Below are 21,846 nucleotides of genomic sequence, written 5' to 3' on the forward strand. Positions count from 1 at the left end.
TCAGTCTTCCACATCAGGCCCCCGAAGGGGTTCGCTAGGTCCTTTTTGAGTCTTGCACACACTGGGTGCGAAGGAGGATGGAGATAAACCCACCAGCCCTGGGTGCCCCGCACAAACATGGCCGCTAGAGCGTCAACAGCGACGCAAGGCCGTCCGGCGCGGCTGCGCGCCCAGCGCAAGCGCATTTCCGCTCATCCCGCAGTGGCTACGGCGGCGGTGACGGTTGCGGCGCGGGGCATGGTCCCCGGGTCGGAGGGCCCGGCCCGCGCCGGGGGCCTCGTAGCTGACGTGGTGTTTGTAATTGAGGGCACGGCCAACCTGGGGCCCTACTTCGAGGGGCTCCGCAAGCACTACCTGCTCCCGGCCATCGAGTGAGTGCCGTTTCCGCCACTCCAACCCCTCCCTCCGACTTTAGTTTTCCACAGTCTCTTGCCTCACCCCGACCTTTCACCTCCGACTTTCACAGGTATTTTAATGGTGGTCCTCCTGCCGAGACGGACTTCGGGGGAGACGTGAGTCTTGGGACTGCTGAGTTTGAGGGAAGAGGGAAGCTGGGAATCCGGACTCCTGGGTCTGAGAGCGGAGGGGGCGGGGACCTGGACTCCTGGGTCTGAGGTGGGAGGGGCTGGGGTCTGGACTCCTGGGTCTAAGGGACGGGGAGCTGGGAGCCCCAAATCCCCTGAGGGAAAAGGGAGCTGGGGTCCCAGATAAAAAATTTCTCTGTCCTCCCCTTCCAGTATGGGGGAACCCAGTACAGCCTCGTGGTGTTCAACACGGTGGACTGCGCCCCAGAGTCCTACGTACAATGTCACGCTCCCACCAGCAGCGCCTATGAGTTTGTCACCTGGCTCGATGGCATTAAGTGAGCTCTTTTCTGGGCTTTGGGAAGGGTTGGGGGACCCTGTGACGGACCGCGGAGGAATGGTGGCTTGGATTTGAGCTGCAGGATCCATCCCCTCACATTAGTTGGCTGAAAAGGACTGTGATGGGGATTGTGGTTTTATCCCTAAGTCACTTCTGTGGTCGGTTCTGTGTGCTTAGCTGATGTTGCTGTCTGGCTCGGAAGTAGAAAGAACTTCCCAGTCAAGGAGGCCTGTGGAACTCCAGCACCCACGTGTGATTCCTCCCTTTTCTGCCTGTTGCTTCTCATTTCTACTCTGGTTCTCCATTTTCAGGTGGAGGCCTTGAAGCCTGAGTGCAAGAGGGGTGGGGCTAGGCCAAGATAAGCTAGGCCTCTGTGCTTTGGAGTGAATTGTGATAGTTCACGTTGCAGGCTCTCGCAGGTGCAGACAGACTGGGGCCACAGCGTGGCTCCACCGCAACAGAACTCTCCGTCCCCCGTGTCTAACATAATTTGTCTCTAAAACGGGAAGTTGAGTAGTACTTATAGGTATCGTGTTACTTATTCACTATTGGGTAACAGATCAAAACTTAGCAGCTTGGGACTTCCCTGGCGGCCCAGTGGTTGGGACTCCACACTGCCCCTGCAGGGGGCACAGGTTGATATCTGGTTGGGAACTAAGATCCCACATGCCTGGAGGCGCGGCCAAAAAAAAAAACCAAACAACTTAACCGGCCTAAGACAACAGACATTTATTATCTCATGTGGTTTCTGTAAGCAAGGAGTTCAGGGTGGCTTCGATGGGTTGCTCTAGCTCAGGGTCTCTTGTGGGATTGCAGTTGCCATGACTTTGGGCTGCAGTCATCCAACAGTTTGATTGCGACCGGAGGATCCATTTACAGGGTGGCTCACCCTATGGCTATTGGCTAGAGGCCTCGATTCCTTGCCAGATGTTAGCCGGGGGCTGCTTGAGTGTCCTCCAACAGCTGGCTTTCCTCTGCCTGAGCAATCCAACAGAAAGAGCAAAGAGGAAACCACAGAGCTTTTTATGATCAAACCTTGGAGGTCACACACCATCACTTCTATCACATTCTGTTTAGTACACAAGTCAGTCCTGTCCAGTGTTTGAGGGGGCGTGAATACTAGGAGACGAGGATCATTGGAGACATGGTTACAGTGACTTTGTAGGGATACTTTGTGAATTAAACGAGTTGATGCCTCTTTAAAACAGTGCCTGAGGGCTTCCCTGGTGGCGCAGTGATTGAGAGTCCGCCTGCCGATGCAGGGACACGGGTTCGTGCCCCGGTCCGGGAAGATCCCACATGCTTGCGTACCGCAAAAAACAAAACAAAACAAAACAAAACAAAACAGTGCCTGACACGTATTAAGTGCTACCTAAGCTTTTGCTGTTGTTTTGTGTTTTGGTTTCTTGGATTGCAGATGGATGATGGTAGTCCATGTCTCATCACTCTTGGGAGGATCACAGGACCTGATTTTCATACTGTGTTCAGCTCAGGGTCTGGTCAGAGTTCATTAAATAACACCAGTTCGCTGTTACCTTTGTATGTCCCTGCAGCAAATGTTTGTTGAACACCTGCTTTGTTCCAGGCTGTATGCGCTGGACTGGGTGCTGCATGTTCACTGCAAAGTTGACTCTTAAGTTTCCCCCTCATGGTCTTTAGAATTCATGGTCAGGGTAGAGCAGGGTTTCTCAGCGTCAGCACTGTTGACCCTTTGGGCCAAATGACTCTTCGTTATTGGGGGACCGTACTATGCATTGTAAGGTGTTCAGTAGCATCTCCGGCCCCTACCCCCCAGATGCCAGTGGCTACTTCCCTCCCCCAGTCTGACAAACAAAGATGTCTCCAGACGTTGTCAGGTATCTCCTTGGGGGCAGAATCCACCCCATTTAAGAACCTTTGGACTAGATTGTGGTAAGACTTGAATAATGTTGAATGGGGGGCTCCTTGAGGCCCAAGTCCAAGTCTGATGTTCCTCAAGTCTCTAGCACCCAGCACAGGGCCTGGCACAAAGGAGGCCTAAGGAAAACTTTGTTGAACAAGTGAGTAAATGAATGAATGCCCAGAATGCACTTCATAATCTGGTTTCCCCCCCTGGTAAACTCCTATATAAACATCAAGACCTGACTCAAATGTCCTTTCCCTGATTCTGGCAAGCAGCCAGTTGCTCTCTCCTCTGACCCCATTGCTCCCAGGTGTTTCCCTGTCACAGCTTCACACCTCTGGACTGTGAATGTCCAGGACTTGGGTGTTTCTCCTGCTGTTTGCTTCCAGCTGGGGCCTGGGACCCAAGAGGCCTTAGGAGACCTTCGCTGAATAAATGAACGAGTGAAAGCTGTGGGGAAGATAATTACCAGGAAACCAAACCTTCTGGTGGGTGTCAGGAAAAGCAGTTAAACCCCCTTATTTAAAAATGTCAAGGGCACTGGGAAGATAAGAGGGAAATGCTCTCTGAATACTTTCATCCCACATTCACCCTCCCCTTTAACCGACCTAGAGTACACTGTACCTATAACCAGATAAAAAAGCTTTGTGTGCTGTGTGCTCACCGGAATCCTCCCAATCAGCTGATAAACATTTTAAGCCATTATTTAATATTCACAGTCGTCACTGTTTTATCAAGTCCTATGTAACTATCTAAATTCAGTTTCTGTGGCATTCGGGGCCCTTCTGTAACAGAGATCACGAAGAAAGTCAGCAAGTTTTGTTCACGCTTGGAGAAATCTTATCTTTTCCTGGAACATCCATCACTTATGGAACAAAGCAGGCAGTGTGATTTTTTTTTTCTTCTTTTTTCTTTTTTGTGGTACGCGGGCCTCTCACCGTTGGGGCCTCTCCCGTTGCGGAGCACAGGCTCCAGATGCGCAGGCTCAGTGGCCATGGCTCACGAACCCAGCCGCTCCGCTGCATGTGGGATCTTCCTGGACAGGGACACGAACCCGTGTCCCCTGCATCGGCAGGCGGACTCTCAACCACTGCGCCACCAGGGAAGCCCAGCAGTGTGATTTTTGAAATGTCCTTGCTTTGGAGAGGTTCATTTCTGATGTTACATTTTCCTTTCTGACAAGAGGGGCGGTTCCCCCTCCTCCCTACAGCTAGTGACCCAGCATCAGAAAAGCTAGGGTAGGGACTTCCTTGGTGGCTTGCAGGGGACATGGGTTCAAGCCCTGGTCCGGGAAGATCCCACATGGCACGGAGCAGCTAAGCCCGTGCGCCACAACTACTGAGGCCTGTGTGCCTAGAGCCTGTGCTCCACAAGAGAAGCCACTGCAACGAGAAGCCCGCGCACCGCAACAAAGAGTAGCCCCCACTTGCCGCAACTAGAGAAAGCCTGCACGCAGCAACGAAGACCGATTGCAGCCAATAAATAATAATAATAATAAAAGATTAAAAAAAAAAGGATAGGGTAGAAGGAAAATAGCCCAAGTGTCTTCCCCATAGCGTTGTGACAGTGCGTTTGTGCATTCATTCATTCATCTGTGCCTTCATTCATTCAACAGATGTTTGTGGGGCAAATTGTTCCAGGCACCGAGGAGTCGGGGGTATGAGGCAGGCAAAGTTCTCGCCCTCTTGGAGCCAGTGTTTCCCTGGGGTGATGGGCTGGGCAGGGGTCTGGCAGTAGGAAGTCCCTGGTCAGAGCTGGCTGCTGTTCATGTTCCTTCAGTCCCTCTGGGGGGCTCCCGGGGCCTGTTGGCCCATGAAAATGGGTGGTGAGGACTCAGTGGTGTGACATCGGGCGGAACAATTGGGGGCAGAGGCATGAGGATGAGGAATCATTTTATTTTTACTTTATGTTTATTACTTGAGGGGTTTATTTGAAACTTTATGATATTTAAAACATGTTTTGCAACTGGTCATGCTTTCTCTCATTCCCCTTTTTTTTTTTTTTGGCCGTGCCACCCAGCTTGTGGGATCTTAGTTCCCCGACCAGGGATGGAACCTGGGCCCTCGGCAGTGAGAGCGTGGGGTCCTAACCACTGGACCACCAGGGAATTCCCTCTCCCACTGCCCGTTTTTAAGGTTTTCTCATTTCTTGGACAAAATATTTGTTATGTGTCTCTCTCTGAGTTGGTACAAGATGGCTTATGCTTACTGTTCAATAAGAAAAAAGCCAGCTTTGGGATCTCAAAGTGGTCAATCGCACTTTCCCTTGTAAATTATTTTTTTTAGAAATTGGGGTGAAATTCACATAACACACAGTCATTTTATTTTATTTATTTTTAAATATTGATTTATTTTTTGCTGCGTTGGGTCTTCATTGCTGCGCGCCAGCTTTCTTTAGTTGCAGCGAGCGGGGGCTACTCTCTGTTGCGGTGTGCGGGATTCTCACTGCAGTGGCTCCTCTTGTTGTGGAGCACGGGCTCTAGGCGCGCGGGCTTCAGTAGTTGGGGCTCGCGGGCTCTAGAGCACAGGCTCAGTATTTGTGGTGCACAGGCTTAGTTGCTTCGCGGCCTGTGGGATCTTCCTGGACCAGGGCTCGAACCCACGTCCCCTGCATTGGCAGGCGGATGCTTAACCACTGCGCCACCAGGGAAGTCCAACACGCAGTTATTTTAAAGTGAACAATTCAGTGACGTTTAGTACATTCAAAATGTTGTGCAGCCACCTTCTCTATTTAGTTCTGGAACATTTTCATCACCCTAAAAGGAGACCCCGAATGCCTGAAGCAGTTGCTTCCTGTCTCTCCCCCTGCCCCCTCACCCCTGTCTCCTTAGCCCCAGCCATGAAGATGGCTTGATTTCTTCCAGCACAGGAAGCTGGCAGTAGGATGGATCCAGAGTTGGTTCATTTATCGGGGTCTCCCCCAACTCTGCGCCATTCAAATTCCTGTGCAAACTGGAGTCTCGGTGGTGAGGAAGAGGAGGGCTGGGGAGTGGGTCGTGGGGAGGAACAGTGGTGTGGCCTGAGCACCCTGAGCGTGGGCGCAGAGGGCAGGAGTCTACACCGGGAAAGCGTTCAGGTGGGCACAGAGGGGGCATGTTTCGGTGGCTCACTTGCTCAGCAGGCATTTCCCGGGACTCTGTGTACTTTTAGAGCTGGCTCAGACCACTGGCTCTCCCTCACTGAGGGCTGCACCGTCTGGAGGGGAGGTGGGCTGTGGAAGGAAGCTTGACATTTGCAGTATTGGGGGACACGTGATGTGATTGAGGGTGGGCCCTGAGATCAGGTGGCAGGTGAGGAAGGCTTCCTGGAGGAGGATGACACTGGGCTGGGTGTCTGGTTAGGCAAGCAGGGTTTCTACCTGTGCCAGAAGGGGCAGTGGTACATGGTCTTGGGGTGGACAGCACAGGCAGAGGCCTGGGCGCGTGGCTGATCACGGAGTCCAGGGACACCCAAGAAGCTCTGGAGGACTTGCACCCAGAGAGGATGGAGTGGAAGGTGGACAGGGCCCCAGATGCCCAGCTGAGGGCTTGGCTCTATTCTGGCCTTGATGGCCAGGGTTGGATTTGAAGCCATTTGTTTATGTAACACACAGTTCCCAAGGCCTCCCTTGTGCCAGGCTTGGTGGGGTGGGGTCGGTGAGGCTGGCGACAAGGGAGGTCAGAGACCCCCGTCCCTGCCTTGTCGGGGAGATAGGTGCCGACACAGACACAGGGGCCACGGTTCAGAGCAACAGGGCCCTTAGGGCTCCCAGAGCGGGGCCCAGTCTGCACAGATGTCCCCTGCGGCAAAGGTTCAGCCTTGTGACCACGTGACCCGAAGAATCATGGTGACAACAACTGCAGTCTAGGAGAGGCCTGCCACAGGCCACACGGGGACAGACACTGGGGACCCCTCTGTAGATCAGCTGGGGGAGAAGCCCAGATCTGTGTGTAGTCGTTTTCTGGGGCTGCTGTAACAGTACTAGAAACACGGTGGCTTACAGCAACAGAAAGTTATTGTCTCGCAGTTCTGGGTCCAGGAGTCTGAGATGGGGGTGGGCAGGGCCGTGCTCCCTCTGGAACTTTAGGGGAGGGTGCCTTCCTTGCCTCTTCCAGCTTCTGGTCGCCCCAGACGTTCCTTGCTCTGTGGCAGTGACATTCTGATCTCCACGTGGCGTTCTCCCTGTGTCTCGTCACATCCACATTGCCTTTCCTCTGAGTGTGTCTGTCTCTGTGTCCCGAGTCCCCTTTCTTATAAGGACACCGGTCATATTGGATTAAGGCCACCCTAAGGACCTCATTGTAGCCTGTTTACCTCTGTAAAGACTCTGTTTCCAAATCAGGTCACATCCTAAGGTGTGGTGGAGGGCTAGGACTTAAGCATACCCGTTTTGGGGGACCCAATTCAACCCATAACACTGTGGGAAGACAGAGGAGGCCCCTGCACCAGGCTGGGAAGCTGGGGTGAGGCCAGGGCAGATGGCCCAGAGAGGGCAAGGTGCACAGGGACTGGGACACAGCACAGGATCCTGGGCTTAGAGTCCTGGGCCCTTTCTCTGTTCCATCCTCTGATGGGGCCTCTTGCCAGAGGGACTGCCTTGCAGGAGATGACAAATGTCCCCTGTCCTCGTGCCGGCACTGGGGATAGAGCAGGAAACTCGGCAGTGTCCCCGTCCCAAGGTGCACAGTCTATGAGGAGGGATGGCGCAGGTTCGGGCCCTTCCAGGGTGGCCCAGGGGCTGGGGGCTGGAGCCGCAGGGCCCCCCAGGGGCTGACCGCCTGGCCCCCTGCAGGTTCATGGGCGGGGGTGGCGAGAGCTGCAGCCTCATCGCGGAAGGCCTCAGCACAGCCCTGCAGCTGTTCGATGACTTCAGGAAGATGCGGGAGCAGATGTGAGTGGCCCACGCCGGTCTCTGTCCGCCGGGCACGTAGCCTGCTTTGCCTGTCGTGGGGCTCCACCCCCGGCCTCACTGTGGGGAGGTGGGTGGGCTCTGCATGCTGGACACGGGGCTGGGAAGCAGGCGGTGTCCAGACGGTGTTCTGATGAGATCACCTGGCCTGTGCCCAGTCTCGGTGTCCTCATCAAAGGGGAGCCAGCTCTGGGTCTGCTTCCTGCCTGCCCTGCTTGCCGGGCATCTTAGAGTGAGTCAGGAGGCTCTTCCGGGCCTCAGTGCTCTCAGCTGTGAAATAGGGGCCTGACTCCTGACTTCCTGTGGGCCGGAGGACTTGCACCTCTGCTGGTGCCGGCTCTGGGTCTTTTCTCAGGGCCCCTGTTGCCACGTGCTCCACATCTTTCCTTGTCCTCGGCAGCGGCCAGACACACCGAGTCTGCCTCCTTATCTGTAACTCGCCCCCGTACCTGCTGCCTGCTGTCGAGAGCACCACGTACTCTGGGTGCACGACGGAGACCCTCGTGCAGAAGATAGGGGAGGTGAGGGCTCCTGGGTCTGAGGGAGGAGGGCTGGGGCCTGCTGCCTTGGGCCACAGGATCGCCACAGACCCCGTGGCCAGCTCAGCTGGCTCCTGTGGGAAGAACTATAACCCAGAATTCTCTGGGGCAGCTAATACAGGTCTTGGGGTCTCCTGTCCCAAAGCCCGATGGGATTTGGTTTTAGGGCCCAGCAGGTGTGACAGCCAGGGCTTGGCCTGGTGGCTTTGTCCTGACTGCTTGTCCCCTCTCCTGTAGCGAGGAATCTACTTCTCCATCGTGTCTCCCCGGAAGCTGCCTGCCTTGCGGCTTCTGTTCGAGAAGGCAGCTCCCCCGGCCATGCTGGAGCCGCTGCAGCCGCCAGCAGACGTGAGCCAGGACCCGCGGCACATGGTGCTCGTGCGGGGGCTTGTGCTGCCAGGTGAGGCCCGGGTGCTGCTGGGGGGACGGGGGTGGGAGGGGCGTCCTCCCCGGCTTCTTCTTACTTGGATTTTCTTCCCGTCTCTCAATCCCCTTCTCGTGGGGCTTGATATCCATCCTTGGCTCTCAGTCGGAGGTGGCTCGGCCCCCGGCCCCCTGCAGCCGAAGCAGCCTGTGCCCCTGCCTCCAGCACCACCCTCGGGGGCCACGCTCTCAGCAGCCCCCCAGCAGCCTCTGCCCCCTGTCCCCCAGCAGTACCAGGTGCGAACATCACCGGGGAAGGGACACGCTCCTGGGGCCTTGAGGGAGCCCTGGCCCCTTGGGAGAGACCTGGCTGGATGTTGGGCCTTGGGGGTGACGGGCGTCTCCCTTGAGACACCTGGGGAGTAGAACTTTTAGGGTGGGGAATCATGTCCCTGTGGGGTGATGGGAGTCACGAGCTCCTGTGATATTGGGGCTGGGGAGGGTGGTCCTCACCAGCCCCTCCCCTCTACCGCCAGGTCCCTGGGAACCTGAGTGCAGCCCAGGTCGCTGCCCAGAACGCAGTGGAGGCCGCCAAGAACCAGAAGGCTGGGCTGGGCCCTCGCTGTGAGTCCTGGGCGGGGATGTGGCAGGGCGGGTGGGGGCAGCCGGGCCGCTCGCCACACACCTGCCCCCACCGCTTCCCTTGGTGTCTCCCGCAGTCCCGCCCATCAGCCCCCTTCAGCAAGCCGCTGCGGGAGCCGGTCCCCCCTACAGCCAGGCCCAGGCCCCCCCGCTGCCCCCAGGGCCCCCCGGCGCCCCCAAGCCACCTCCTGCTTCCCAGCCCAGCCTGGTCTCCACTGTGGCCCCTGGCCCGGGCCTGGCCCCCCCTGCACAGCCAGGGGCACCGTCCATGGTAGGTACCTGCCTTCTGGCTGCCAGCACAGTGCAGGGGAGGAGCAGTTGGCCTTTCTGAGGAGGGCCCAAGGGCACGTGGGTCTTGTTGTTCGGCGTCCTCGGGGGCTCGTGGAGCTTGTGCTGTAGGCAACACTGAGACTGCAGGGTCCGGGGGCAGAATCATGGGGTTTGTGGTTCCGGGTGGGTGAAGACTGTTCTCAGGAGCCCGAGGGCTCCTGGGAGTGCAAGACATCAGGGCCTTGAGAGTCTTTGAATCCTACAGGGTCAGAGCATTTATGGTCCCAGGCATGGCCCAGTGGTGTTCTGGGCCTGGGGGTGCAGAGGAAGGGACCTCCGTCCCGTTCTGCTTGTTGGTTTGTCCCTCTCTCAGGACACTTCCCCCCAGAAGATGGTCTGACCCTGCCCCATGGCCCTCCTTCCTCCCCTCTGTCAGGCGGGCACCGTGGCCCCAGGAGGGGTGAGTGGCCCTTCTCCGGCCCAGCTCGGGGCCCCGGCCCTCGGCGGGCAGCAGTCAGTCTCCAACAAACTCCTGGCCTGGAGCGGGGTCCTCGAGTGGCAGGAGGTGAGTGGATCCATGGGGCCAGCCCTGGTGGGGTGCAGGGTTAGGCCGGGGCCCCCATGGGGTCGTGGGACTTGTGGTCCTGAGGATGGTTCCAAGGACACGTGGGATTTATAGCCCGGAATTCAGGATTAAGAGAGGTCTTGGATTCTCGGTCCAGGGAAGATCCGGGGGATGGTGGCATCTAGGGGACAGAGGGCTGTGGGATTCGGGGGCAAGAGGAGGAGCCCCAGCGTTTGTGGAATTTGAAAGCTAGAGGATTGTGGGATTGATGGTCTGGCGGAGGGGCCCAGGGCTCATGGGACTTAAACTGGGGTGGGGGTCCCGAGTTTCGGGGCTCCCAGGGTAGGGCAGGAGAGGCCAAGGGGATGGAGGCTCAGGGCCTTTCTCACTGTGACATGCCCTTCTTCCCCTCAGAAGCCCAAACCTGCCTCCGTGGATGCCAACACCAAGCTGACTCGGTCACTGCCCTGTCAGGTCTACGTGAATCACGGCGAGAACCTGTAGGTGCCTGCTGGGGGTGGGGCGGGTGGGAAGCTGGGGTGTGCGTTTCCTGACGCCCCTCCCGTTGTTGCCCCAGGAAAGCAGAGCAGTGGCCCCAGAAGCTGATCATGCAGCTCATCCCGCAGCAGCTGCTGGTGAGTGGGGAGGGGACAGCTGCCCCCCCCCCCCCCCCCGCCTCTGTCCTCAGGTCCCTGCTCCGCCCGCTGGCTCACGTCAGTGTCTCCCACAGACCACCCTGGGCCCTCTGTTCCGGAACTCAAGGATGGTCCAGTTCCACTTCACCAACAAGGACCTGGACTCCCTCAAAGGCCTCTACCGCATCATGGGCAACGGCTTTGTGAGTGGGGTGGGCGGGTGGGGGGGCAGGTGGCCACTCCCCATCCTCGTGGGCCCCAGGGAGCCACTTTTGATGGTGGGGCTGCCTTTGTGACCTCGGGTTTCTCAGCCTTAGCTTTTTTTTTTTTTTATAATTACAACAAGCACCAGGTTGAGGTCTGTTCCGTGTTAACACCCTTGGCTCTGACGGGGCTTTGCTGGGTTGGCTTCCTGGGGCCAAGAACGACAGAAATGTATTCTCTCGCACTTCCGGAAAAGAGGAGTCTGAATGAAATCAGGGTGTCAGCAGGGCCGTGCTCTCTGAAGCCTCTAGGGGAAGACCCTTCCTTGCCTCCTACAGCTGGTAGCCCCTGGCGGGGTTGGCTTTAGGCAGCAAAACTCCAGTCTCCGTTTCCGTTGTCACATGGCTGCCTTCCCTCTGTGTGTTTCTTCCCTGTATGTGTGTCTCTGTCGTCTTATGAGGACACCAGTCATTTGGACTGGGGTCTTCTTTAATGATCTCATCCTAACTTGTTACATCTGCAAACACCCTATTTCCAAATAAGGTCACGTTGACGGGTGCTGGGGTTTGGCACTTCAGCATGTGTTTTCGGAGGATACAGTTCAACTCATAACACTGAGGGAGGCTCTCTAAATAGAGCAGAACCGGTTAACGAGTACATCCTGTGGACCTGGCACTTTTCTAGGAGAGGGGACTTTAGGCGGATTACCTCATGGAATCCTCAGGAAAATTCTACAAAGAAGGTGATCCTGAGAGTTGGGAATACCTGCAACTGCAGATAGCAATACACCCAACCAGCAGAGCTTTTAGAGCAGATAGATGATTGGGGTGGAGGCTTACAACAGTTCACGCTTTCTCCTAGTCCCATGTGTGTCAGCTGGGCTCAGCTGGGCTAGTCTTGCTTGGGGACTCTTGTGGGGGTTACTGTCAGGTGGCGGCTAAGACTGTGGTCATCTGAAAGCTCACCTGGGCTGGAGGTGCAAGATGGCCCACTCACATGGTGTGGTCAGTGGGGTTCAGCTGGGCCTGGCCATCCGGGTGCCCACATGTGGCCTCCCCATTTGTCTTGGGCTTCTTCAAAGCATGGCAGCTGGGTTCTGAGAGGGATGTCCCCAAAGCGAGCACTGTACAAGCAGACATTCATTTGTGACACGTAACAGGACATCCAGAGGTGAGCAGCTCTCGGGGTTACTTATGTAGCCCCATGACGTCAGGGCCAGGATCTCTGGGGTTCTCTTGGCTTCTCTCTAGTGGTTGTAAGATGGCTTTCGAAGCTCGAGAACTCTTGTTTGACTTGATGTAGGAAGGCAAGAAGGAGGCGTGGCATCAGCCGTGTATTTCCCTTTCTTTAGGAAAGCACTTGCCCACACTCGTGGGCAGGCTTCCCTTCACGTCCTGGGCCAGACCCAGGCCACTGGGCCACCCCTGGCTGCATAGGAGAGCATCGGGGAACAGGCACCCATGAGTGCACTGGGACCCAGACATGTTGCTACCCAAACGGAATCGGGGTTCTCTACCCAGGGGAGAAGGGCAGATGGTAGACAGCTAGCAGGGTCTGCCTCACGTGAGAAAGCAAAGCTTACTTGGCCAAGGTTCTACAGGGGGGACCTCAGTCTTATCAGCCCCTCCTCCCCCAAGAGCCCACCTCCTGAATACCCTGCGTATTACGGGCTTACCTGACATTCGCTAATGTTTCCCGGGTACTTCCATGCGTCCAGCCATGGGCAGGCTGCCTGACGTGTGTCGGCACATCCCGGAGTCACATCCCCTGTGGTGTTAGTGCTGCTACCCGCGGTTCTCACTGTGGGTACTGAGGCTGGGAGGGTGTGGCACCCCCAAGGGCCTCTTGGATTCCCAGTCAGTCACGTATCCACCACCACCTTTGATCACATGATTCCAGTGTCAGCTCTCTGTTGAAGCCCCTCCCTCTCAGCCGTGAGCCCTCCCAGCCTCCCGCGGTGTGGCCAAGTTGGGGGGACTTCCTCTCTGCTCTCCTGCCCGGTGGTCAGCAAGTGCCCAAGTGAACAGGTGCCCAGCCTCGCCCTGTTCCTTTGGGCACCCAGCTCTCTGGAGCAGCCTCAAGCCAAGCCTTGAGTCTCCTCCACCTTTCAGAGCAGGAAGCTTGCCACTCCCGGCCTGTGGGGCCTCTAGAACCATCTGAAACCCGGAGGGGTGGGAGGCCTCCTTCTCCAGGGTGTGACCAGTTGCGATCCTCTCCCACAGGCGGGCTGCGTGCACTTCCCGCACACGGCCCCCTGCGAGGTGCGCGTGCTCATGCTCCTGTACTCGTCCAAGAAGAAGATCTTCATGGGCCTCATCCCCTACGACCAGAGCGGCTTCGTCAACGGCATCCGGCAGGTCATCACCAACCACAAGCAGGTCCAGCAGCAGAAGCTGGAGCAGCAGCGCGGGGTGAGCGCCGCGGCTCCCGGCCCCAGAGCTCACGGCCAGACCCCGCAGGGCCCTCCTGGGACTCCAGCGCTGGGCACTTACTCCTGCCAAGTTCAGCCCCATCCCCATGTTGCCATGCACCATTGCTCTCCTTTTTTAGTGTTCGTGTCGGATCTTCAAGACACAGCCCCCTCTTGGGGACCTGGGAACGTAAGGTTTACCTCCCAGACCTGCCCACCCGCTGCAGAAAAGGTCCCTAGCTCCTGACAGGTTCCCTCTCAGGGCGCAGACCCTCCCCGACATGGGGACGCCCCGCCAGCCACTGATCTGCTCCCTCTCTCCTCACACAGATGGGGGCACAGCAGGCACCCCCGGGGCTGGGCCCCATTCTGGAGGACCAGGCAAGGCCCTCGCAGAACCTGGTGAGGACAGGGCCAGTGGGGTCAGGGCCCGGGCGGGGGCGGCCCCAGAGGAGGCTGTGATTCTGACCCCACCACAGAGGTCAAGGTGTCTGGGGGCTCTGCCCTCACCCCCGTCTCTTCCCGTCAGCTCCAGCTCCGCCCGCCGCAGCCCCAGCCGCAGGGTACCGTGGGGGCCTCTACGGCCACGGGGCAGCCGCAGCCCCAGGGTGCTGCCCAGGCGCCCCCGGGTGCCCCACAAGGCCCTCCCGGAGCGGCCCCCGGCCCGCCCCCTCCCGGACCCATCCTTCGGCCCCAGAACCCCGGGGCCAACCCCCAACTGCGGAGCCTCCTCCTCAACCCACCACCGGTGAGCTTTGGAGGCGGGGGGCAGATGGGAGCTGTGGGTCCTGGGCCTTGACAGTTTGATTCCTCTCATCTTGGAGGTGGGAGGTTGGTTTGATTGGAGGGTGTGACTGGCGGCCCGCCTGGCTCCTCCCCATGTGTCTTACATGGGCTTCTGATAAGATTCCTTGGAAGAAAGACCAGAAGCTACCCAAGGGACTGGGGGAGGTGGGGGCTCCCCACCAGGGCCCTCTGAGCTGCTTTCCTTGTTCTCCCAGCCCCAGACTGGGGTGCCCCCGCCTCAGGCCTCCCTCCACCACCTCCAGCCACCAGGGGCCCCTGCACTGCTGCCCCCACCGCACCAGGGCCTGGGGCAGCCCCAGCTGGGGCCCCCGCTCCTGCACCCGCCGCCGCCGGCCCAGTCTTGGCCTGCACAGCTTCCCCCCAGGGCTCCACTGCCAGGTAAGGGGGTTCGGGGGAGGCCAGGGTCCTGGACTGAGTATCCCAACAGCCCCTGGACTGGAGCCCCAAGACCAGTGACTTCTGGGAAGTAAAGTTCTGGGATTGAAGAATAGCGGGTCCCCCATGGCTCTTAGGGCTCTAAGGGCTCCTGGGGGACCAAGGAGGCAGGAGCTCTCCCCACCATTCCCCTCCTGCGTGTCTTCCTGGGGTTGCTGGGAAATGTAGTCTTAGGGCCAGAGAGGTATGTTGGGGGATGGGCTCCCAAAGGCTTAACGGGAAACAGACTATCTGTGGTCACATGGCGTCAGAAGGCGACTCTGTGGGTCCCCCCAGGTCTTCCTAGACCACTCAGTGCCTTGGGCTCCCAGAGGAGGAGGGAGGAAGCAGGTCCAGGGCCCTCCAGGGCCCCAGGGACTACTGGGAGATGCAGTCCCTTCCCCACTGCCCCCCAGGTCAGATGCTGCTCAGCGGGGGTCCCCGGGGCCCGGTCCCCCAGCCGGGCCTGCAGCCCAGCGTCATGGAGGACGACATCCTCATGGACCTCATCTGAACCCCCGACACCCAATAAAGTTCCTTTTAACACACGCCCCGGCTCCCGTCACTGACATCCCCCAGGACTGGGCAGGAGGAGACGGGGGGAGACACCTCTGTCCTTGTTCTCGCTTCAACAGACGTCCCTGAGGCCCCGGGCTGGTGAGGCCAGGGCCTTGGCGGCGAGTCAGGCGGTCTGGTGCAGCCTGGCTTCAGGGAGATGTGGAGGCAGCAGGCAGGGCCCCCAGGACCACGTGCACTCGTGGAGCTAGAGAGGGTACCAGGTGGGCCCGGAGGAGGCCTCTGAGCCAGCTGGGCTTGGCAGCATCTGTGAGAAGCAGGAGTCAGGGAGGCTGGGAAGGCAGGTGCTGGCGGTCTAGGTGCGGAGACCACAGAAATGAACATGTGGGGGCAGGAGGAAGCTTGGGGTGGTCAGAGGAGGGAGTCCATCCTTCTGGAGCACGAGCATAAGGGAGGGGGGCCTAGAGAGGTGGGCAAGCACCAGGCGGGGATGGGGCTCAGGTTCCAAACCAAGCAGCTGGAGGCTTGTCCAGGGGATGCAGAAGAGCTGCGGGAGGCCACCAGCAGGGGCCAGGCCTGGGTCGGCTGGCTCTCAGAAAGCCCCCTCTGGGCTATGGGATGTGATGGGGCAGGACGGAAGGCAGGTAGGGGTCTGGGGCAGTTTCCCTGGGGAGAGGAGAGGCCAGAGGAGGGGCTGGGCCGAGTCGGGGGGCAGGAGGGGTGAGGCTAGAGACTAGTGTGCTGTGCGAAGAAAGCTGGGGGTGTACGGGCGGGGTTGAGGGCGGTGCCCAGGGCCTGGCCTGGGTGTGTGGTAGACAGTGGGCCTCCCTGAGGCAGGGAGCTGGGAGAAGGAGCCAGTAGTGAGTGTGATGGTCCAGGGACATCCAAGTGACCAAGGCCGTGTTGGGAGCTCAGGATGTGTGTCCTTAGCGACAGTATGTGTTTGGTGGTTGAAGACACCAGAATGGATGAGGTCTCATGTGGAGAGGGCAGGCTCCATCCAGGTCCCAGGCAGAGACCTACCTTCCAGGGCTTTGGACAGGGTGGACAGTGGAGCCATCCTGCTGATGGGAAACCCAGCAGGAATGTAAGGAGGATGTACAGGTTTGGGATGTAATGAGGCAAGGGGCCTCAGGTCGTCCTTAGAGAGACGTCCAGGGGACGGCTGGATACAGACACGTGGCTGGAGCACAGGGGTGCTCTGGCCTGGGGGCAGAAAATTAGTTGTCCATTGTCAGACCCTAGAGCAGTGTTGCTCAGCGTGGTCCACGGCTGGACCACCAGCATCCGCATTGTTTGAGATGCCGGTTAACATCAGATTCCCGGGCCCCGTCCCAGGAGAGAGGTTGCAAACTGGTGGCCCGTGGGCCACTCTACAGATGAGTTTTGTTTGGCCTTCCCTGTGTTAGCATATGTGGCATTTTTTTTCCTAACAAGTTAGTTGTAAAAATCAGGATAATTCACACACACGCACACACACACAAACACACACACACACAAAATCTGCAGTCTTGGCTTCTCTTGACAAGTCAGAAGATCTGGCACCCCTGGGCCCGCCCTTCTGCCTAGCAAACAACGGGCTGGAGCTGCCCCTTTCCATGGGGCGTGTGCTCTCTGGTTCGCCACAGTCCCCACCACTCCCTCTTGACTCCCCTACCACGAGGCAGGAGACTGTTGCCTTTGGCACGGGGCTTGCACTGTTGTTGTTCCTGTGGTAGCGTTCGGAGACAGTGAAATCTTTCTTGTACCCATGTCTCTACCAAAAGTGGCAAAACGAAAGAGAGAACGAGAGGGCCACGTGTTTCGAGAGAAATGGGAGCGAGCCTATTTCTTTGTGGAGGTGAAGAGCATGCCTACGTGCTTAATATGCAAAAAAATCGTGTCTGTGTTGAAAGAATACAACCTGAGGCGTCACTATGAATCCAAGCACAGTAAGAGCTTCGACCAGTACACAGAGCAGACGCGAGACGCAATACTCAATGAACTGAAAAAGGGCCTCAAGTGTCAGTAGGGCTGGTTTTGGGAAGCGGACGGGAGCAGTGGCACGGCTGCCACGCACGGTTCCGGAATCACGTGAAAAGAGTCACCTGGGCATTCCAGCCTACCGACAGCGAGTTTATAAGGGAGCAGAAATGACGCCTCCCGAACAGAAACTCATGTCTCTCTGGACCATCCTTTAAGTCTAGCAGGCGTCTGCATCCCATGGGGAGGTGAAGAGAAATCCGAAGACTGACAAGTCCGTTGCTTGAATGAGTCAAATCAATAGTGGCCTTTTCTATCGCTGCTCATGAACTGTTACCACCCAGTTAGCTTTATTTATTTGTGGTGTGGAGAATCTCGATGTGACCGAAGAAATCTGTGACACCGTGCCAAGGCAGGCCCGACACCGGGAAGTGACCTGTTTTCTGTGTGTTGAGAGAAATGCACAGTTTCACGGAGACTGGTCAAAATGCCTGAGCACAGCTACAGACCGTGGTAGTGATCAAACGATCAGTGTCACACGGGACCGACAGGGGACGCCTTGATCCGAGGACTCAGATCGTTGCATCATACCAGGCACTGACCTTACTAAGAAAGTCAACGGAACACAGGACACGACGTCCGTGACAGGCTCGTGTACCTTAACCACGGGCAGGCTGGTGATGAACTTGACGCAATGTGTTTTATAGAAGCTCTGTGACCTGGTTGTCACAGGACGTGTGGAAGCAGTCTGAACCGTTGCAGTCCATCCACTTGGTTCATTTCAGATGAGGCAGAAGCCACACCTTGGTTCCCCTGAGAAGGTCAGTCAGAGACTTTTGATCGAGGTTCCAACCCTTCTGAACACTCTCTTTTCTCCGCAAGGACATACACAAATAGCTACTTGAATGTATGATTGTGTTCACCCAGTCCTGGCAAAAATGGGGAAGTCGTTGGCAGGGAATATTCTGACTCCCTTTCGTTGCTGCAGTTGGTTTCCAGAAACGAAAGACATGGCCCAGACCACGTTCACCCAACTCGTGGTGTTAAAGACCAAATTCCCCCAAGGGCTCTCCACATCCAGACTTGATGAAAACTAACACTGTCCACTTTGCCTTTGTTGGTTAATGTCGATCGTGTGAATGCAGACCGCAAATAGTAGTTATTGAACGAACTACAGGGCAATAAGCTGCTGGTTCCTAAGTGGGTTCCACCGGAAGATGACAGTCCTACACCACTCTCCAGTAGTTGTCCTGCATCTCTGCGTTTGGAAGCGGCCACGCTTGTGAACAGCCGTTTTCCGTTACAAAACTGAATCAAGTTCAATATCGCTCCCAGCTTCAGGAGTCCAGGTTGAATTCTCAACCACCCATCCCACCATGACATCCAAGGCCTGACGTTGACATCTGGGGGCGGCAGGGATGATGTCGGCCTCCCGGCTTCAAGTCAGGGAGCAGAAGAGTTACGACAGAGCAAAAAAATTTTAGTAATTAAATATTTCTATTTTTCAATTTGTATTTTTTCAGTTTTGGATTTGAAATATAAACTCCAGTATGACACATGTTTGTATTATGTTCCATGCATTCACCAGAGTTCAGTAAAGATTCCATTTGATTATATTTCTGGCCGTCGACTTTTCTTATACCTGGCAAGTGCACTCATTTATGTGGCCCACCTGGCTCCTGCCGGCATTTGAGTTTACGATCCCTGCCCTAGAACCATCTAGAACCATCTAGAACTGTCGAAGCAAATCCATCCGGGGGCGGGAGGGAGGCTGGGCGTCGGCATTTGGAACAAGCTCCCTCGGCGATTCTGACGCAGATGAGAGATGGAGCAGGAGATCCCAGTGGCGGTCGAAGGAGGGAAAAGCGGGTGAGGTTTCCCAGGCAGCGTGCGTAGCAGGGGTTTCTGAAAACTCAGATGGCTCCAGGGACCAGGCAGGTGATGGAAATGTGTGACGCGGACGGGTGTAAGACGACAAGGATTGATGGGGACTGTGGCGAACTTGGGGAGTGCTTGCCCCGCCTAACTGCATTCAAATTAAAACCAAAAAACACTGTGAGGACCAAACAAAATCCGCTGGTGGGTCTCACGAGGCCGCCGGGCCGCCATTTTGTGACCTCTGGAAGAAGAAGACGCGAGGACAAAGGACAGAGGCCAGAGAAGGACCCACGTGTGCGAGTTGGGTGGGGGCCGGGAGACAGGAGGAGCAGGCAGGCACGTGTGTTCTGGAAGCCGAGTTTCTGAGGAGAGAGGGATCGACTGTGTCCAAAGCCGCTAAAAGGAAAGAAGACTAGCGGGGAGCAGCCCGTGCCGTTCCCACCAGGGTGGACGTTGCCCTGCAGGGAAACACAGGCTCGAGTCCATCTGGGACAAATTGATCAGACAAAGAAATGTTTCCAGTCACTGGTTTGGCCGTTGTGGGCCTATGAGGCCCTCTTGACCTCAGCACCCAATTAGAGGAACCAAAGGGACTGTCACAGTGTCATCACGGGTGCATATCATACACAGGGTGAGGCAGAAGAAAGCCCTTGGTTACGGGTGGGCCCGGAGAGTGGAGGTCTAGACACGGAGGACTCGCCTCCACACTTCACAGCCGGGGTGTAGACAACAGCCTTTAAAGTACCCCCGAGAACCGGCCAAAACGAATAGAGCAAATCTTTCTGGAACCTTTTTCTCTGAGCACGAGGTACTGTTATAAAGCTGCTGAAGTGTAGCAGAAATGGTGCAAACCTTAGCACCTCAGTGTTGAGACTCCAGGTCCTGAACCAATGAGCTGTGTGGCTTTGGGCAGGTCCCCACGCCTCTGTGAGCCTCAGTCTCCCCACATGGCAAGTAGTGACTTCCTCGTAGGATTGAGTACCTGGCGGGCTCAGCACAGCCCTCCTCTCAGGAGAGCTGCTATTGGCCATGGTTGTTATCACTGGCCAGAACGCGCTCTTAGAGGGCAAAACTGCTTCTAAAAATGCATGCCCGTTTGTCGGTACCACCGGGGCAGCCATGAAGGCTGTAATTGGATGAGTGACTGGTTGGAAACATTTCATTTTTGACCAATTTGCTTTTGGACCATGCATTTAGAGCTGGAAGCAAGACTGGGAACTGAGAATTCTTCCACAGGAACAGATCTGGCAAAAGTGGCAGAACATAACTGAAAAAAAAACAAAAAACAAAAAAACACCGACACATTAACGGTTAGAAACCTGTCTTGGGTGAGAGCATGCCCCCCTACTACCTCTATAAAGAAAATTTATGAGAAAAACGACACCTTCTAAAAAAGGTATATTTGTTTCAAGGTACACAATACTCACTAATATATAGTTTCCCACCATCTTGGGTTTTTAAAAAATTAACCTTAAAAATCTATTGCGATACACAGGATTCTAGTTTCATAAAGGTGAAAAACCACTGAAACGTGTAGAATAAAAAGTGAAGTACCCTTTCACATCTCATTCTCCCCTCTCACCCCAAACACTGAGCGAAGCAGCATCCCCCCCAGAGGCAGATACGTCAGTTTGGTGTTGGGTGTACATGCATGCGGTTGTAGACACGTTTATAGTTTCTTAAATGTTTTATGTAAATGAGGTCAGTTTCTATATGTTCTTTATCTTGCTTTTCTTTCACTTGAGTCATGACCATTTGTCCACATCATTGGTTACATGAGGCTTTATGTCCTGTTATTAAATGGTTGCTTTCCCTAGTCCATTAAGTGGACAAATTCCAATCCCACAGACCATCCCGGCGGCATAAGCTGTCTGTCTGTTGATATGTAACATCACTCAGTGGCTTAAAACAATAAGCGTTTATTGTCCTGCAGTTGCTCTGGGTCAGGAATCCAGGCCCAGCTTAGCTCGGGCCTCTGGCCCAAGGTCTCTCAAGGTCGCTGTCAAGTGGGCTGGGGCTGTGGTCTCATCTGAAGGCTCCACTGGGAGAAGGCCCACTTCCAAGGTCATTCACATGCCTGCTGGCCAGATCTGGTTCCTTGCAGGTGCCTGGACGCAGAGCCTCAGTTCCTTGCTTGCTCTGGGCTGGAGGTCTCCCTCGCTTTCTCGCCATGTGGGCCTCTTCATAGGGCACCCAAGATGGAACCCACAGTCTTTTTGTAACTCAATGGTGGAAGTGATGGCCTGTCGCTTTTGCCGTATTCTGTTCATTACAGCTATCACTAGGTCCAGCCCACACTGAGGCTGAGAGGGTAATACAAGGATTATAATACCAGGAGGTGGGGGTCACAGGGGCTGTCTCTGGGTAACTGTGTAGTTTTCCACTATTATCAAAAATGCCACAGAGAATCAGCATATACGTACATCTTTAACCCCTCATTTGGGCAGGGATTCCCGTGTGATACAGTCCCAGCTGGAAAATTTCAAAATTGAGGAGTATGCCAGTTGTGTTTATTTGCCTTTTTAAAGATTGAACTTATTTTTTGCATAAAAAAACCTTCTATGGTTCACACTTGTAGAGACTCCAAAGTCAACCCAATGCATGGCCTCTCCCAGCCCCCTCTGGAGACCAGTAACCAATCTCTTGTGTGTTCTTTCAGAGATCTGAACGAGCAGGTAGAAGCAGACAGAGAAGTATATTCATTTTCTGGCTCTTCTGTCCAGTGGCAGCCTGCTTTATATTTTTGTAAACAGCTTTACTGAGGTATGATTGAGTTTGGATATATGTATACACTCATGAAAGCATCACTACAATTAAGGTAGTCGGCATCCATCACCTCCAAAAGTTTCCTTGTGTCCCTTTGTTTTGTGTGTGTTTGTGGGTGGTGGGTAGTAAGGACACTTAACAGATTTATCCTCTTAAATTTAAGTGCACAGTAGAGTGTCCGTAATTATGGGCACTTTGTTCTACAGAAGATCTCCAGAACTTAGTCTGCTTTATTCTGTAGA

At 55.9% G+C, this 21,846-nt stretch overlaps 1 protein-coding gene across 7 annotated transcripts; it reads left to right on the plus strand.

Annotated features, from left to right (window-relative positions):
• Positions 1 to 186: 186 nt before the first annotated feature.
• MED25 (mediator complex subunit 25) lies at positions 187 to 18,576 on the plus strand. Of its 7 annotated transcripts, none has more exons than XM_027080272.1 (18): positions 189 to 371; positions 467 to 512; positions 738 to 862; positions 7,517 to 7,615; positions 8,034 to 8,154; positions 8,410 to 8,572; positions 8,702 to 8,832; positions 9,072 to 9,159; positions 9,255 to 9,448; positions 9,884 to 10,012; positions 10,427 to 10,512; positions 10,590 to 10,647; positions 10,731 to 10,850; positions 13,074 to 13,262; positions 13,592 to 13,663; positions 13,791 to 14,009; positions 14,263 to 14,446; positions 16,765 to 18,576. In XM_027080272.1, exons 1-18 carry the CDS (start codon positions 238 to 240, stop codon positions 17,007 to 17,009), a joined length of 2,403 nt encoding a protein of 800 aa, XP_026936073.1. In that variant the 5' UTR covers positions 189 to 237; the 3' UTR covers positions 17,010 to 18,576. The 7 variants fall into 7 exon arrangements, with proteins under 7 accessions (XP_026936075.1, XP_026936073.1, XP_026936076.1 ...); XM_027080275.1 differs by lacking the exon at positions 16,765 to 18,576 and adding an exon at positions 14,899 to 15,031; XM_027080276.1 differs by lacking the exon at positions 16,765 to 18,576 and adding an exon at positions 14,899 to 15,031 and having other exon boundaries at positions 10,743 to 10,850.
• The last annotated feature ends 3,270 nt before the right edge of the window (positions 18,577 to 21,846 follow it).

This window comes from Aethalodelphis obliquidens, unplaced genomic scaffold, assembly GCF_003676395.1.
Source record: "Aethalodelphis obliquidens isolate GAN/ISIS:26980383/991018 unplaced genomic scaffold, ASM367639v1 scaffold43, whole genome shotgun sequence".
In the NCBI taxonomy this organism is placed as follows: domain Eukaryota; kingdom Metazoa; phylum Chordata; class Mammalia; order Artiodactyla; family Delphinidae; genus Aethalodelphis; species Aethalodelphis obliquidens.